This window comes from Cynocephalus volans, chromosome 4 (genome assembly GCF_027409185.1).
Source record: "Cynocephalus volans isolate mCynVol1 chromosome 4, mCynVol1.pri, whole genome shotgun sequence".
In the NCBI taxonomy this organism is placed as follows: Eukaryota; Metazoa; Chordata; class Mammalia; order Dermoptera; family Cynocephalidae; genus Cynocephalus; species Cynocephalus volans.
The window spans coordinates 18,968,537-18,987,392 of record NC_084463.1 but is presented as its reverse complement, the minus strand read 5'-3'; the positions used below and the strand labels follow the sequence as shown (position 1 = coordinate 18,987,392).

The 18,856-nt window shown below is 46.2% G+C and overlaps 1 protein-coding gene across 1 annotated transcript in view; it reads left to right on the top strand.

Moving 5' to 3' along the window:
- Positions 1-11,549: 11,549 nt before the first annotated feature.
- The window catches only part of CLMP (CXADR like membrane protein), a 99,637-nt gene continuing 92,330 nt past the window's right edge, over positions 11,550-18,856 (top strand). The window contains exon 1 of the mRNA XM_063093746.1: positions 11,550-11,722. Within this exon, the coding sequence (XP_062949816.1) occupies positions 11,698-11,722 (25 nt within the window). The 5' untranslated portion in view covers positions 11,550-11,697. The remainder of the gene's footprint in view (positions 11,723-18,856) is intronic.

Genomic DNA, 18,856 nt, shown 5'->3' with positions numbered 1-18,856 from the left:
AGAGAGAGGGACAGACTCTCCTTTTAAAGCCCTCAGAACCACACCCCGAGCACCATTTTTAATCCATTCACTACTGCACGGTCCTACAGTCCAATCAACTCTTCAAGGCTCCACCTTTCAATTACCATAATAGGATTTCCCACCCTCTTAGCAGTCACAGTGGGGGCTAAGTTTCTAATACATGAAACTTGGGGGACACAATTCAAACTTCAGGGAGTTTTGGGGGGACATAATTCAATCCACTACAATCACATACCCACAATTGTTTTAATACTAAAAATAATAACTCCCCCCTCAAAAAAATCTTAGGTATAATTGAATTCCGTCAAGACATTTCCTATTTATTCTGTGAGGCTGAAGTATCCCAGTCTGGAAAGCACTGGAGTATTAGCACCTTACTATAATATTGTTCATGACATCTTGATGATAAAGACACAGAAGTTTCCACACTTGACCATGGCTCTCTTGGCACTTCAGGAACCACAACTTCTTGGATGGGGACCAAAAGAGGACATGCCTTGTGCAGAAATGCCACTCCACAGCCACAGTTACTTGTAGGCTTCTCTGCAGCTCTTTCTCTTTGCACATAATCCCTTTAACCCAACTCCTTGTTGACTCTCAGAGGACTTAGAGGTTTAGAGAGATTTATAACTACTTGAGTTTTTCCAAAATTCTTTCATCCTCATTCTTTTGCCTGTTTAGTTTTTCTGCCCACAGTCGAATGTGGGGGTGGAGGATAGAAAGGACAGGGCAGGGGTGGGGGGAGCTGTAGACTCAGAACAGAGAGATTTCCATTAAAAAGGAGGTTAGGGGGCCCGAGAGCAATCTCCAAAATCTATGACTCGGAGACCACCCAGGCTCAAAACCTCCCAGTTCTGATGATACCTCCCACTTACTGCATTCAACTGTGCACATATTTCTGCTCTCCAGAGCTTTACCCCCTAGAGCAGAATTATCATTTGTTTGTGATTAGGACCAGGCTGCTGAATGCAGAGAGCATTCTAAGAAGCGCAGACTGCAGCCCTTCAGTTTCTAACTGATCCAGGGAAGAGCTTCATTGTGTATTATCTTCTGTTAGAGTCTGCAGATGTTACTCAGAGATTTGGTGACAATTCGAAGATGCAAAATTTGTGACTGCTTCTTTGTGGGTTTGGTTTGGTTTGGTGGCTGGCCAGTACAGGGATCAAATTCTGGACCTTGGTGTTATCAGCACCATGCTCTAACCAGCGGAGATAACCAGCCAGCCCCTCGCTTCTTTGTGTTTAAAAGAGGAATTAAAGGTAAACTGACGAGTCGTCTTTGATCCCTTCTTCCTGTCCTCAGAGCTTCCTTTCATTACCAGCAAAGGAGCTGCTGGATTGTAAAACAGGAGATCAGAAGAGCAGATATAAAATCTTTCCTCATTTGCTCCAAAATAGGGGGGTTGCAGAGGGGGTAAAAATGAAACAGATCAGCCTGGTGTGGCTGATTGTTCCAGTGGGGTGATGGGAACAGAGGGCTTTGTTACACTGTTCTCTCTCCTTTTTTCTATTTTTTTTTAGGTTTGAAATTTTTCATAAGAGATTTTAAAAAAAATCTCCGCCCTCATGGAAATTATATTCTCTTTTTATTTTATTTATTTGTTTATTTATTTATTTATTTTTAGTGGCTGGCTAGTAAAGGGATCGAACCCTGGACCTTGGTGTTAACAGCAACATGCGACGTTCTTTTTTTGAAAGGAGGCAGCGTGAGAGTCAGCACGCAGCAGGATGCATGCTGCTGTTTCCACTTTTCTTTTCCATTCTTGCTTCATCCTTGTCCACGACCAGAGTTTCGCCCTCCCCTTTCTGCAGAAGGCTCTGCCTGGGCGCTCACCATCTCTCTCCACCCAGCTCTTGCTACTGTGAGACCAGTCTCTTAGAAAAAGGAGAAAAGTAGAACTACAAAGTTCTCCCCTATGTGATCAGCCCTGAGGTCAGCAGCCAGGCTCACTTCTGAGCCACTTTTGCCCCTAGACTAAAAGCTGGGAACCAGAACTAGGCAGGAAACTTAAAAATGCAGATGTCCAGGCCTGCTTCCACTGCAGAGTTAATTCCATCTCCCAGTTGGTCTCTTCTGGAAACTCCCTCCTCACTGGGGATCTGGCAGAGCCACAGGGGTACCAGGAGGGAAGCTGTGCAGTTGGAGGGCTTCAGCCTGGTGAGCTCCCTGCTTTGGCCCTCCTGCACCCAGAGGGAGGAGCACAGTGGGGTTACCAGTGACCACTGTTTCCTGGGGCTGACCTGAGCGTTTTCTGAGCCCAGGCTGCAGTCAAAGACGAGACACTGAACAGTCCTTCTTTGCTTTCGGGGTTGCTATGACAGCCAGGAATTTGCAAACCAAATCAGACCTGGAGAGGACTCTGTCCTTGGCCTCAAAAGTTGACGGTTCTAAATGGTCCTGTCTGTGGTTCCTGCTGTCCCCTTTGACACCTGCCAGATGGAAGGATCTCTAAATGTAGGATTTGGAAATGTACCAGCGGAAAGGCTATTTCCAAGCTGGCTGCATTAGATGGAATTTAGGTGTGATAGAAGGAACTTCTTGGCAAGAAATGTTGGAAAATATTACAATAGTTCCCAGAGAGAACCTCATTGTCTTCCTGAAAAATCTTTTCTATTTGTTTAGTGCTCTGTGGTTTGCTAAACGCACACACACAATTTATCAGGTCTTCACATGAGACTGGTGAAGTAGTCAAGGCAGATTTGATGGTACTCAGCCAAAGACGAGGGAATTGAAGTTCAGTAGCAACAAGATTGAACAGCTAACAAGCAGCGGAACTGAGATTCGAACCTGAGCTTCCTGACTTGAGGTCTTGCTCTTTTAATTCTACCATGATGATCTCCAAAAATATAAAACAGATCACATCTGATCTGGACTATTTAGGGGCAGTTTTTAAAAGATAAAGAGATGTGGAGATGAATGATTTTTTTATTGTGGTGAAATTCACATAGCATAAAAATTACCATTTCAATGGCATTAAGTACATTCATATTATTGTGCAACTATCACCACCATCTCTCCAGAATGTTTTTAATCTTTCCAAACTGAAACTCTGTACCCTTTAAACAATAACTTCCCAAATGCTCTCCTCCCATGATTCTGCTTTCTATCTCTAAGATTTTGACTACTCTAAGTACCTCATGTGAGTGAAATCATACAGAACTTTTCTTTTGTGCCTGGCTGATGTCACTTAGCATAATGTCCTCAAGGTTCATCCATGTTGTAGTATGTGTTGGAATTTCCTTTCCTTTTAAGTCTGAAAATAGTCCATTGTAAAGAAAGACTACACTTTGTTTATCCATTCATCAGTCGATGGACCCTTGGGTTGCTTCCACCTTTGGGCTCCTGTGAACATAGCAACAATGAACATGCGTACACAAACCCCTCTTCAAGACCCTACTTTCAATTCTTTTGGGTATGTACCCAGAAGCAGAATTATTGGCTTATATGGTAATTCTATTTTTAATTTTTGGGGGAGCCACTGTACTGTTTTCCACAGGAACCAAACCATTTTACATTCCCACCAACAGCACCCAAGGGTCTCGATTTCTCCACATACTTGCCAATACTTGCTATTTTTTTTTTTATATTAGCCATCCTCGTGGATGGATTTTTTGTTAAATTTTTTGTGTTTATTTATTTTGTTGGGGTGGGTGCTGGCTGGTACGGGGATTCAAACCCTGGACTTTGGTGTTATAACACCACGCTCTAACCAACTGAGCTAACCAGCCAGTCCTGGATGGATGATTTTTAAACACTTGATTATTGAGGTTGGTTTATTCAGAGGAGTTAGAAAATGTTCCTAGTGAAACCAGGTTAGCTTCCACTTGACACATCAGCCCTAAGCTGAGCCAAGAATCTCACAGAAACATTCCAGCGGTCACCAGAAAGTACTTGGTTAACTTGAGCAAGTCCATGACTTCCTCTTAGGGATAATAAACTCGAAGTACAGATCCTACTCATGGACATCTTATGTGTCCAGTAGGAGTAGGAATTCATCACATAGATTTATATTAGGTGAGTATGACTCTCCCACCATGGCTGGGGGGCGTATGTGTGAGTCTAGGCAGGTGAAGATGCAGGTGGAAGTCTCTGAGATGGATGACAGGGCCAAGGGGCTCATCGGGCTCTCTTCCCAAACCACTCTAGAATCTTGGGAAGTCGCTTCATGTCTGTGAGCTTTCTTCTTTCTTCTTTATCCACCTCTGCCCACTTTGGCGGGATGAGTTAGGCTGGATCTTTAAAGGGCTTCCTAAGAAAGTGCTCTGCGAGCACAAGAGGTCATTTTATCTGATCATCTCCAGAGTTACAATTACATCACCTGGCAAGAATTGGTAGATTCCCCATAATGTGGTTCAGAATACAGGGGAAGTTAGGAGTATCTGGATTGGGACTAGGAACTAGGAGCCATGTCTGAATCTCCCAACCTTGAGTGTTCAGGTCCTACTCACTTCAAATGCCCCTTCCTCCATGAAGCAGTCCCCAATCACTGTCCAGGAGGAAATAGTTCCCTTCTTTTAAATTCTGTAGCACTTTACCTGTGCCTTTCTTAGGCCAATGTCTATGTTTTATCTCAGGTTTATGGTTATTTAAGAACTTACTATACCTCCCTTCTATGTAGCTGGCTGGTTAGCTCACCTGGGAGAGCATGGTGCTAGTACACAGCAGGTCATGGGTTTGGATCTCTGTATTGGCAGTTGCTATAAAAAACAAAAACAAGACAAAGAAAACAATGACAAAAAAAGTAAACTGGATGCTCCTTAGAGACTAAATCAGTTCTGGTTTGCACAATGTATAAAACGAACGTTTACCAAAAGCTCCCTAGTAGACTCTTCTTGTACCTGACTCACTGGCTAGAATGGTGTCACATGGCCTTCCCTGGGGCAAGAGAGGCCGGGAAAGTGAATGTTTCACTTTTCAGCCTCTATGGTGGAAGTGGGCAAGAGAGGGTGTTGGAAACAGGGTTGGGTGAGCCCGTGAACAGTGTCTGCTGGACCTGTCTGTGCTGGGAACATCCTCTGGGAAGTCGGGGGAGAGGCTCCCCCCTGAGGCCTTGGTCTCACTCCTGTTTCGTCTGTGTGCCCTGCTGTGTCTACCAGGGTCCACCAAACACTGCTGGACTGATGGATTCTCTGCTCCAATTGAGAAACATGAGGTGCAGAGAAGAATGACCGACTCAAATTAGGTCCTGCCAATTCCTACAGTTTAACTCCTAATGTTATCTCATATTTGTAATGAACTTACGAATACAAAGCACTAGCTTCCCTGTTTTCTTCCAATAAATAGCAGGCTCAGAGAGGGTCATCCTTTGTTCCAGCTGACTCAGTAGGTGACAGGGCCCGGACGGCTCCATCCTGGTCCTATGCTCTACCCACCACCCTGCACTGCCTCTTGGACACTGGCTTCAGGCCATGGCTGGGATGTACTTCAACTCACCTCCTGGAAACAGTGTAGTCAGAGACGATGTGTTACTATGCAAGAGGCTGCAAGACAGCGGACTCGGTTTGTGTCCTGCATTTGTGCATGTGTGTGCCTGTGTGCGTGTGTGCGTGTGTGCGTGTGTGTGCGTGTGTGTGTGTGTGTGTGTGTGTGTGTGTTGGGTGGGAAGGTGGGGGCTGTTTCTGTTTCTCCTCCCCTCCCATCTCCTCAGCCTGGCCTCTGGCCATGGCAGACATCAGTCTCGTCACTGAGCAGCTGCAAGCAGCTGCTGACAGCTCCCAGCATCTCTGCCATGAAATATGAGTTCCCGACAGTCAGGTTACCAGTGGCATTTTCAGGCTTTGCATATATTGTCCTCAGTTTTATTTTATGGCTTCAACTGAGCCTCATCGATCACTAGAAAAAAATCACAGCTCTTCCCTAGGCCCTATCATACCTGTTTCTGCCAGCAGACTCCATGGAGTTTTTTGTTCTCATTCCTGACCTTTTAGGAAGAGGCAGAGCTACTCTGTATGATAATCTTCTCTAGAAAGAGAATGGGGCTGGTCGCTAGGCAACCTGGCTTCAAGCTTGGCTCTGCTTCTAACTGGAGTGTGACCCTGAGACAGCCCATCTCTTGGCTAGGTCTCCGTCTACAAAATGAGGAAGTTAGACCAAAAGGAACTCTCAGGGCAGGGCACGTCCAGCTTGATAGCAGAGGCAGCAGCTGCACAGAGGGGGAATGAATGTAAACCACAGGCTGGAACATGTATTCTAGGCTGAATGCATGAAAAGCACATGAGAGCTCATGCTAGCCAGGGACTGACAGCTGCCCTTCCCCAGTTGGGAAGATATGGATTGTTTCTGTCTCTGGTTTGGTGGTTTCTGTTCTATGTCATGTGCTTACATGTCAAAAGAGGGAAATGTGTTGCTGGATTCTTAGGAAAATCACCTACGTCTCTGTTTGTCAGCAGAGTGAAGGCGGGCATGGGTCTCCCCATGGGGACAGGTCACTTAGGGATCACAGCAGGTCAGGGTGAGACAGTGAAAGCACTGGACTGAGTGTCAGACTAGGGTTCTTATAACAACCAACTAGCTGTGTGGCCCTAGACACATTGCTGTTTCTCTCTGAGCTTGTGCCTTTTTCTATAAAATAAGAAAGTTAGATTGGATGTCTCTGATATCCCTTTAAATACAACAATCTGAAATTTAGTGCTTAATCTTAGCCCTGTCTCATTTGGCTCCCTTATGACAGCTTATCTTGTGGGTAATTCTGAGCATCATTAACCAAAGTAAAACCTGCTTTTGAGCTCAACTCAAGAGATGGGAACCGATGTGAGGATGCAGCACCCTTCAACAGCCAAGTCAAGAAGCATCCTTGCAGGAAAGGAAACAATACACACAGATAACCGTGTTTTAACAAAAAAAGTAATTAAGACAGAAATGGTCTCTTTTTACTGCAGGGAACAAAATCCCACGAACTCAACTTTAGTTTTCATTGCAATAAAGATTTACTGAGTCTCTATGTGTCAGACACTGGCGCAGCAGCCTTCATCAAAATTTCATTTCTTCCTTACAGCAGTGTTAGGCAAAGACGAAAGGAAGGCTCCACAGAGTCACTGACAGCCCAGACTTTCTGCTAGCCCAGAGCTCTTTCTATCATCCACCGCTGCTTTCTCCTACATGCCCATGAGCTTATCTGACTTCTCCTAAATGTCCTCATGGGGGGGGGGGTGTAGGTGGATTCTGGATTTCAAAGGAATTAAAAGATGTGGTCCATGTCTCAGGTATCCTACAAGGTGAGAGGATAGCCCAAGTCTCCCTCTTCCTGCTGTGCTCCCCTCCCCCTCAGCTTACAGGGCTTTTTTCCCAGTGTGTCTTCACTGACATCTCCAACACTAGTCACAGGGTCCTGCACTGGGTAGAGGGTCCACAGCACTCAGCACGTTCTCTATCAGACCATTGCCTACTCCACATTGTGATCGTTTGTTTGTGGTCCCTCTCCCTTAATTCACCATAAGCTTCTGGAGGGCAAGGGCAACCTTTCCTCTGTTCACCATTGATTTTCCAGTGCTTGGCACATAGTAGGTGCTCAGCAAAGATTTGCTCAATTATTGATAGAAAGATCGATGGATAGATGGATGGATGGATGGATGGATGGATGATGATTTATCATCCCCTCAAAGTCACCATACCTCAAAGTAATTGAGTAATTTATCTCTCTCTTCTTGACAAGTTAACTTACCTGATTTCCCAATTTGTCTGCAGTACCATCAAAAGACAGTGAGATATAAAGCTTTAAATCTTCTAACTTTATATCCTGCCTCAATCATTTGCTAACCATGAGATGATATGAAATGTATTTAATCTCTCTGAGCCTTAGTTTTCTCATTGCAATATGGCATTTTGAGGCTTACTAATAATGATTATAATTCCTGGAATACACTAGGAGATAAATAAATGGTTACTATTAGTCTCAGTATATATAACAATATATTAATCACTTATACTTGTCTTTGGTGTCTCTTTTGTGTTCCATTCCCTCTTCCATCCACAGTAAGTTAGATACTTAACCCTATCTAATCTTTCTTCCAAATGTCTTCTGCATTTGTTTAAATACCCACATCTCATCGGTCCATATAATGCAGTAGGTTCTAACCAGTCCCTCTGATTCAGGTTTTTCTTTCAATGAATGCAGCATGTACTCCCCATGGTGGCTCCAGAATTCTAAGAGAGGAAAGGTTTAGAGTGGCACTCTTTGGCTCCAGGAAAGTGCAGAGGACAAGGAACAGGTCTCGAATCTGCATTTGCATGTCACTGTACCAAACACTAAGACAATGTCAATTATCCATATAGGGAGATAGTGAGCTTGAAGGCTATAAAAGGGTTGCTAAAGTTTCCCACCCTTGGCCAACCTTTGGGGTCACCCCTGGGCAGAAGCTGCCAATTTACACTTCCTAAAATATTGTTCTCATCAAGGTACTTTTTTTGTTAAAAATGTTTTGATGAGCGTGGAGAAGCTTCAGTACAAGTTCTAGAATCCTTTGCCTCACATTCAGAACCCTTCTTTACTTCAGGCCAACTGTTCCAAGGCATTTTGCTCCAACACCAAATTTTCATTTCATTTCATTCTGTGCCTCCTGAATACACCAAAGCTCTTCCTAAGTCCATGTCTTTGTCCAGAAATGCCCCCGCCCTTGGCCCTCCCAGGTCCTCTCATCTAATGAAATTCTGTTCACCCCCAGGCCTGGCTCCAGCATTGTTCTCCTTTGCAACCACCCAGCCTGGAATGCTCCTTCCTTTCTTGGAATTCCCATTGTTTCTTCTTGTCAGGATAATTTACTCTGGCACTTAACTACAGAACTTTCTTGTAGTGTTGTTGAAACATTTCACATGTTGATGTTTTCTCTCTCACTGGACTGAGGGTCCATTTAGGATAAGGCCTGCCACATACCTCTTTTGATCCTCCATGACACCCAGTCCATCGGTGTAGAACCCAGTGTAGGCAGGCAACGGGCTGCTGAGTTTGAAAGTATTCCCACAGGCACTCTCATGACAGCAGAAAAGAGGCTTCTGATTTAGAGACAGTCATCTTCAATGGCCCAAAGACCCTCCCCAAGGAATATGTCAAATACCTACTGGCTACAGGACTCTGGACCTGGGAAAACTGAGTGTTTATGACCCAGTCTCAGCCTGGTCTAATCATTTCCTGAGCTTGTGACTAAGGACCTAGAGCTGAAGGCGTCTTGTTTCCTCCAGCTTGAGCAACGTGGAATTAAATACACATCTGCTTACACCCACACACATCTGTCTTCATGTACACACAGCAATGGTGTTACCAGGTTCTTAAGAAAAGCCGCTAGCTGTGGTGGAATAGAGGTAGGGCTTTAAAAACTTTTACAAAAACACCTCCTCTAGAGAGAAATAAAAATGGAGATTCTGGGTGAAGGGCATCTAAGAATTTTTTAGTTATTTTTGCAATTTTTCTGTAAGTCTGAAATGATGTGAAAAATTTTTAAAAATTGTGAGGCAGAAACAACAAAAAAATCACTTGCTCTATGTAGTTTCCCTGCCTCCTTCCTCAGCCTTTAAGAAGAATTAACGTTTTTTTCAATGCATTCATATATGTTATAGATATGAATATATCTATTTTCCCTATTAGAAAAGAAGTATAAAATAGAAAATAAAGTTACTTTAGAGTCAAGGAGACCTTTTAAATATTTTAAATATAAAAATGACAATATTTTAAAATATTAAATTAGAGTATTAATTTTGGAATACGAATAGAGGGTTTTAATATCTTGTGATCTGGAGCAAGATATTTAGCTCTAAGTTACAGTTTTCTCATCTTTAAAATGGGATTTAAAAAATGACTATTCCTTAGCACTGTGATAAGAATTAAATGAAAAGATCAATATTATGGTTCCTGGCCCATAATTGGTGTCCACGACATGCTCGTTCCAAATTTTTTAAAAATGTCGATTACCACATTCTGTTCACTTCGGGTCCTCAACGTCTACAAACGCACCTGGCACAGAGTGGATGCATAATAGTCACTGGAGCGTTGAGTGAATAACCGCCGCAATTCTACTGCAGCAACCCTACAGCTGATCCCAAAGCCCCGAGAACAGCCCCTGCTTTTGCCAGACCTTCTGAGTGACCTCCTCAGAGTCCCATAGGCTGTCCAGGCCTCTGCATTCCTCATCTCTGAAATGGGGCTGGTCTTCATTACTACAGGGAAGAACTAGCTGACCAGAGAGGATTAAGAGCCCTGGAGAGACGAATGGCCAAACAGGGCGAGGGTGTGCCGGGCAGCCTCCCAGCCCCGCGGGGCTTCATTTCTTCCAGCAGCCCCGCTTCTCAGAGCCCTGGCCCCAGCTCCCAGTACCGGCTCGGCTGAGGCCGACGGTGAGCCACTGAGTCCTAGTGCTTCGGGCTGAGGGAGAAGCCTCCCCAGGGACACGCAAAAACGGGGACCAGAGCGCAGGTCCAGGCTTTATGGGAGGCCCAGGACACAAATGCGCCGCATGGAGCTCCAGGCCTTGCAGACCCGAGCGCGACCCTCGCTGTCCTTTCCTCCGCTCGCCCCCTCCGGCCGCCGCCGAGCGGCAGGGACCTGAAGGGCAGCCCCCCAGCGGCCGACCCCGAGGCGGGCGAGGTCCGCGGGGCTGCTCGGTCTCCGGCCCCGGCCCCGCCCCCTCGGGCCGCCGGCCTCCTGTTCTCAGCGGGCCTCGTTGGCTTGGTCCCTGGCGCCCGGGAGCGCTGACCCTGGCACGAAGAAAATCCCATCCCTGCTGCCTTCTTTGCTTTCTCAGAGCGAGTGGTGCGTATTTTGCCAGGGCCACGTGCAGAGCGGTTTGCCGCGCAGCTCCCCGACGGCGCTGCGCTCCGGGTCCCCGCTCCCCGGGGTGACGGGCGGCGGAGCTCTGAGGACCGGCGACTGTCCGCTCCGACTGCAGGAGGAGGAAGGGCGGAGGCGAAGGGCCGGGGCAAAGCGGGGCCGCCGGGCCCACGGGGGCCGTTGGTTAAGCGGGAAGAGCTGTGCGTCGGGGCGGTCTGCAGCTCCCGGCGCAAACCCGACCGCGAGGGCGAGGAAGAAAGGGAGAGGAGGGACGCGGCGGGAAAGGGGAGGCCAGAGAATGTAAAGGAGACCTGGAGAGAGATGGGAGAGGAGACGGGACAGATGTGCGAGGGGGACGCCGGGGGGAGCACGACGTGAGAACCGAGAGGAGCTGCCGAGGCCTCGTCCGCAGGCTGCCCGCCCAAGAGCGACCGATTCCCTGCGTGCCGGCACCAGCCCTGCGCCGAGCGCCCGTGGACGGCCCCCGGTGCCCCCCGGCGCTCCCCTGGCCCGAGGCGGAGCGCGGCCCCACGGCGCGCCCCGCACGCGGGGAGGAGGGAGCGAGCGCGGAGCGGGGGAGGAGCTGCGGTGGGAGGCGACCGTGTGGTTCCAGCTCAGTTTTTTTTTTTTTTTTTTCACTCTCTTTCTTCACTCCTTTTTCTTTCCAAACAGGGAAAAGTGTTCCACGAAGCGGTGGCGCCTTTCCGCCTCGCCTTTTCCTCCCCGACCCCGGTCCGGGTTCTCCTTCGGGCGCGAGCTGGTGGGGCGGGCGCTGGAAGCCCCTCTGCGCCCGGGAGCGCAGGGCGCAGGGGATCCGGGGCGCGGGGCCGATCCCGCGCCCTCCCATGGCTGCAGCCGCCCCGCGCGCCCCGGAGCCAGGCAGCGGCTGAGCGGGGGAGTGCCCGCGTCCGGAGATCGGGATGTCCCTCCTTCTTCTCTTGCTAGGTAAGTGCTTCGGGGAGGGAGGGAGTGTGGGGGGCCCCGGGAAAGGCACTGGTTCCGAATGCATGTCCCTGCAAACCCTGGAATGGGCCGACTGCTCGGTCCCTGGCTCCTGGCCACGGAGGAGCACATCTGGCAGCCGAGGACCGCCTCTGCGGCCATCGACAATGTCTCACACATCTGGGCCCTTGAGCAGGCTTGGGGTGGGACTGTTTCCTGGTGGAGTTCGGCCGGCCGTGAACCGTTTGATGTGAAGGGTCCTTTTTAGGGTGGCGGTCAGTTTCAGGAATATCTGGAAAAACTGGAGAATTGGGGGAGGGAAGGTTTATCCAGGAATTTTTGTGCCAGGTTCCTGAGGGTGGGGGGAGCTTTTTTGTTTCAAACGGGCGCCTCAGGGCTCAGATTAGAAACAGATGTGTTGAAGGGTAAGAGGAAGGGAATGGGGGAAGAGGCAGGGGAGGAGAAAACATAGGGGAGAGGAAAGAAGGGCAGGGCGCCTGGAGCCCCAGGAAGGTGACACGCTGAGAGTGACACGGGGAGGAAGGGAAAGCCAAGGGAAAGGGTTGGGAAGGAGAGACAAAAAGAGGAGAAGCAGAAAGTGAAGAGCAAGTCTGAGGGAGACCATGCAAAGGGAGTGTGCAGAAGACGGAGAAAAAATGGAGGAGGAGAGACAGAGTCAAGAGCAGTAGAGCAAGTGCCACTTTTTCCTGAAACAGGCTGTGGGGCAAAGAGAAGAACTCTCCTGACTGTTTTTTTCTGGTGGCTCCCAGGCAGGACTCCCGAAGCCTCAGAGGCTGATGTGCCTGGGCTGGAATCAGGCGGGTTTGCAGGACAGGACACATGGGGGACATGTGTGTGAGGCAAGAACCCACGAGGGGGACTGGGGATATCTGAGGGGCCCAAGCAGGGAGGGCAGGCAGGGAAAGCTGCAGAGAAGTCATGCTCTGCATGGTGGAAGTGCGGGGTCCACCTGGAGACAGGACTGAAAGTTAGCTGCAGTTCAGACAATCAAAGAGCCAACCAGGTGTGGCAGAGAGTGAGCGCACCCTGGACACCAGGCCACAGGAGAGCTGGCCCTGGTTTTGAGCCGGGTGACCTCAGACAACTTACTATCCAGAGCTTCCACTTCTTTAGCTCTAAAACAAGAGAACTAGATGGGTCCTAAGTCCCTTCTAGCTCTGATAGCCTACAACACCAGGAGTTTGAGGGAGGCTGATGTTCTGGAAGAACCACCAACCAAAAGTGAATGAGCACTAAAAAGTCACCCTGAACTGGGTGGTGAGAGCTCTCAGTCTTTTTTGAAAACTTACAAACTGACTAGATCATTTGCTTGCCTGTCTAGGCCAGCCTCAGGCCAATAATCAATCACTCAGGTTAGAGGAATAAAAGAGGTAGACTAACCTAAACTATTGCTCAAGTAGGGCAGGTGGGGAGGTGCTATTTCCTAAGCTCTTTTAGATATTTAGCCAAGTATTGCAATACTGCCTCTGTGACCATCTGGCATAGCTGGATGGTACCTCTGTCACCTTTACTGGCCTCTATCACTAAGGCACCGATCACCAGATGTTCAGTAGAATCAGACTCTGGAGCCGTCCTTTTAAAAACAGCTAGCATTCATTAAGCCCTTATTACACTGAACTCTTTATGTACCATCTTGTTAACTCATTTGTTCTTAACACCAGCCCCACTGGCGATCCATTAGTATTACCCTCATTTTACAGATGAAGAAATGAAGGTATAAAGAGATCAGGTAACTCTCAAGGCCACAAGCTTATAATTAGCAGAGACAGAACTTAAACGTAGGCCATTTGCTTCCACAAGTACTCACTAAAGCACCATGCTGGACAGTTTTCTGTCACTACAGAACAACTCTTACAGTTCACCATAGCCAAGTCAAGTTCAGTCCTCTACATCGAATGTGAGATGTCAGCATGATCCTGCCCTATAGGAGGGATCTGGGGAAGGGAAACAAAACTAACTGTTTTTGAGCATCTGCCCTATACCAGCCCTGTATCGAGTATAGTTTACAGTGGAAAGTGAAAAGTGACTTTAGGCCACACGGTCAGTTGAAATCAGCTGGCATGCCAGGATGAGAACACTGATGTTGGTCATCCTCTTAGATCATGGGAAAGGAGGAGCCGACCAAGACATGGATCCAAAGATGTCACTGATTCACTGGTCCTTCTGGAGACTCTGCCTTTGTCAGAGGAGCTACCTCTCATGATTTCTTTGGCCTGTCTTTATAACACTGTTACAAACTATAGGCCAGGTGGAAGAGAAAGAGGACTGCTGACTTAGAATTCTGCACAACTGAATTTTCATCATTCACACCTACAAATAAGCTTTTGCCACGTCTAGGCCTTTGTTTGGCATAGTTAGACACATAATATCCCAGCTCCAAGTTGATTAAACTGTTCAACTAAGAGACAGGCATCTGAGGGGACCAACACTGAGGGAAGCTGTCTAGGATTGACACCCCTGCATGGGTCAGAAGCCCATAGGGGAAGCAGTTCTGTGGGCTGAATTAGCCCTAATTTGCAAAGTGGTTTTGAGCCATGGGATGCTTGGGCACTCTTTAGAAAAGCCAGAAATAAAACCCACAGACTTGCCTGCATCCTACAATCATCTATTCGTCCTTTAAAGGGGCAGTTCCGGGCTGCTTCTGATCACGGCTGGCATGATTTCTGGCCTTTTTTTTCTAGAGAATGTGAAGTATGGGAGGGGAGTTGGGAGGGCTGAGAGAGATCATCGTTTGAACAAGGATGGGCCAGTTGACTCCTTGCTCTCTGGACCTGCCAGGGCATGAGGTCCAATGCCCCACCTCTCCAATGTGAACGAACAAACAGTGCTGAATCACACAGAGGAGAGGGTGTTCTGGCCCTGGCCCCTCTTCTGACCACCACCTCATCCCCTCCCCTGCTGTTCGGGTCCTCATTATTTCACCTTACCTTCTCTCCTGAGCTCCTGTAATAGCTGCTACATTCGTGTCCTAACTGTCTTCCCTCGTCCATCCTGCACACTGCTACCAGAGTAACCTTGCAAGGCAGCTGATATAATGCAAAGAACTGGGACTGGGAATCTGGCAGGCTGTCTGGGTTCTCATTCTGAGTTCCTTGTCTGTAAAATGGGGATGGGGTGGGGAAATCTTGAACTCAAAAGTTATGTAATTCTATGTACTTCCTCCCTTCTTCCAAAAACCTTTAGTAGTCCCCATTCCTTTAGTATTGAGTACAAACACTTCATTCTGGTACTAAACATTTTACACAATATCATACACAACTCCTCCTCCCCAACCCCTAGATAACTCTCCAGGGAACCTGGATTACTCCCTGTGCCCTAAAAATGCCCCATGCTTCTTTCTAATTCCATGCTTTGTTTATGATAATCCTCCACCTAAATAATGAATATTAATTATTAAGAATAAAGCCTCCTTGTTCTCTGCTCCTGCCGATCAAAATCTTGTTCACCCTCCAAGTCTCACCTCAAATGCCATTTCCTCCATATGCCTGTGTATGGTTTCACCAACTGAACATACTTTCTTTCCTTCCTTTGAATTCCACGAGCAGCCTTCTTATGCTGCTTTATTATGATCCAAATGCTTATCTGATCCCCCCATTAGAGTGCAAGCTCCATGAAGACAGGAACTGTGTCTCGTTCATCTATGTACCACCTTCCATACCTGGCATAAACCAAAAACTTGTGAACTATTTGTTAAGAGATAATTGGATTTTTAAAACATTTGGAAACTTGAAGGTCAAGAGAGGTGAATCATGTGGAGGATTATTAGTCTTTGTGGCACAGAATAATTGTGAGGAGCCCAGTTTCAATTCAGCCGGTTTTTGTGCTTCCTTGACCAATCATGCAAATGGGACCAGTCCTATTTTTAAAAAGCTATACATAGGGCCGAGCCCGTGGCGCACTCGGGAGAGTGCAGCGCTGGGAGCGTGGCGACGCTCCCGACGCAGGTTCGGATCCTATATAGGACTGGCCGGTGCACTCACTGGCTGAGTGCCGGTCGTGAAAAAGACAAAAAAAAAAAAAAAAAAGTTATACATAGAACATTACAGAGACAGGGACCAGATAATATATTTGTTATACAAACTTATTTTGTTATATGTGCTAGTACCAGATTAGCAATAGACTTCCCTGTTGAAACTTCTGCTAGGGAGGGAGGTTGGTTTCCCAGAAATGAGTTTGAGGAAGGCTTGAATGCATAGTCCATCAGTCTATAGTGTAATGGCAGGTCTCAGTAGGATTCCATGTCCTTCCCTCATCTTCCCACATTAATGATGATGGTCATAATAATCTTATATTCCCAAAAGGCTCATATCTTGTCTCGTCCTGTTTTTGTCTTGTGCTTGGCTGGGCAGTGCACACATGAGTGTATTTCTTGACTGTATCTGGGGATGATGAACTAGACAGACATTTGTTAAAGGTAGAGTCAAAGATTGTCAGAACTGGGGAGAAGCTAAGAGACTATCTAAATCAATGGTTCTTAAAAGTTTAAGTCCCAGACCCTCTGCTAATCTGATGAAAACCATGAAACCACTTAGAAAATATACATACACATCAAGTTTTGCCAATAATTCCTAGGGGCTCACTGGCCTCCTGATACCCTATCTTGGAACCCAAGTTAATACTTGATCTAAATCTACCCCTTCTTTTATGATGAAGAATCCAAACTCCAAAGAGATTTGAATAAGGTTACACAGCTAGCTTAGTAGAAGGGCCAAGACTGGAACCCCAAGTCCATGATCTGTCCTATCACACATTCTTGAAATAGAAAAATATTTCTTGCTCCTTTTCAGCTCATGTAGTTAAGCTGCAAGATCACAATTGCTCTCTCAATGCTTCAGTAAAATGAGCTAAATGCTGAATATTTGGAATTGGCTTTTGTGTTGAGAAATTGCCTGAAAAATAGGGCAGATGTTGTAACATTTCAATTTAGCCGTCATAACTGAAAATCCTGAAAACTTCTGTAGTGTCATGTATAATGTCTGGTGTATTCAGGACAAATGAATTCATCCCCAAAGTCCCAAAGATGTATAAGGAACAAAACAGGAAACCAGTAGCTCTAGCTCCTTTGTAATTTTGTTGGGTTATCCTGGCTAAGTCATACTGCTCTAAGCTTCAGTTTCTTCCTCTGGAAAATGAGGATATTAAACTAAGATTATCTCTAAGTTTCCTCATACCACTAACATCTTCTGAGTTTTCTAATTTTGAGAATTTCCCAGCTGGTATAGATGTGGTTGTGGTCAGGAATCCATGGGTGTCACCATTCTTGTCTGATTTTTTTCAGGCACTGTCCACTCTTGGCAATTGGAAACATATGATTATAAATCCAGAAGGGCTGACTAACTAATGGGGAGAGAGCAGGGTGACCTCCACCTGGAACCACAGTGTGGCACTGGGAACATCATTCAGGGTCAGGGTGATGACCAGACCCCCTGCCCAGGAAGTTTAGAACTAAAATACTGACCAAAAGGACCTCATACTAAGCAGAGTTACCTGCAAAACAACCCCAAGCATGGACACCAGGATAAACTTCAGTGTAAAGGGTCTATATGAAACTATTTGCAAGCATTAAGCATTTTCTTCTATTTTTTACATTAAGGCATAATTTACATATAATAAAGTGCACCTAAGTGCTTAATGGATCCCTTGCATGGATTTGAGTTTGTGACTGGATTTTGAAGTATGAATTGTATATTGTTAGCCCACTTGTAGTACCCTGAGAGGGGATTATTTGGAGAGGAATATTATGACAGTATAATTAATTTCTAACATTTGTACAAGGTTTAGCATTTACAAACTACAGTCAGTCCTTTGTATCTGTGGTTTCCTCCTCCCTGAATTCAACAAACAGCAGATCAAAAATATTTTTGAAAAAAAGTTGCACCTGTGCTGAACTGCATCACAGACAGACTTTTTTCCTGTCATTATTCCCTAAACAATGCAGTGTAACAACTATTTACATTGTATTAGATATTATATGTAATCTAGAGATGATTTCAAGTATACAGGAGGATGTGTGTAGGTTATATGCAAATACTATGCCATTTTATATAAGGGACTTGAGCATCTATGGATTTTTGGTATCCACAGGAAGTCCTGGAACCAATCACCCACAGATACAGATTGGGATGACTATACATTAATATACCTTAACTCATCCTCAAATGGTTCTTTGAGAGTAATTGTCATTATTACTTCATTTTACAGATAAATAAACTGAGGCTCAGAAAAATAAAGTGAGCTTCTCAAGAGTACCCTGTTAGTAAACAGCTGAGCCAGGACACAACCCAGGACTTTGGATTCCAAAGAGCACATGCTTTCCTCTTACCAGGAGGCACACAGTTAGTCTCTAATCAGAGTTCTGTGTTACCAAGAAGAGAGGGTCAGGCTGAAGCAGAGGCTTTGTTTGCAAGATGACAAACGACAAATCACAAAGTGGAAAATTCTGCTAGAACATTTATCATTCACTCCCTTCCTCTACTCCACTCAGATGGTTAAGAAATGGTTTGTTTGGATTAATGACTATGGTTTATAACCCAGAACTACTGCATAGGTCATACAGAGATTACTGGTTCCTTCTAGTACAAGTCTTCTGACTCTCATAGTAGTCAAGATTATTGTTGTAGAGACCTTGCCCTGCTTTGAGGTGATATGCATGAGTTTCCCTTATTAGCACTTGTTCCTGAGGCTGTAGATGGTGAAGATTTATGGATTGGGTATGACTCACGCTATATGTTGCTTTTTCTAGTTACATTCCTGTTTTCAGCAGTTCTGACTTGTTTGTTTCCTAAAGAAAGAATGCAGACTATACTTTCCCTCCACCCCCCAAATTCTGGTTATCTGAGTTTCCTAATGGTCTGGATTCTAGAAAAATAAAAGTCTGTTTCCTTTGGCATCCTACTGACCAAAATGGGGAAGAATGCTGAAATCCAACCTTTCTATTTGGCAGTCAGTTGGATCACTGTGTGTGTAGCCTCAGCCAAAGTCTGGTGGTGATAAGACTGAAGGCTGCTTTGTTTCAAGAGAAGGCAGGAGAGAAAGACATTTCCTTTGTGCCTGCATGGAGAAGAGCAAGTGGGCAACTATCTTCCAAACAGTTCCCCAGTTGGTGTGGGATATTGG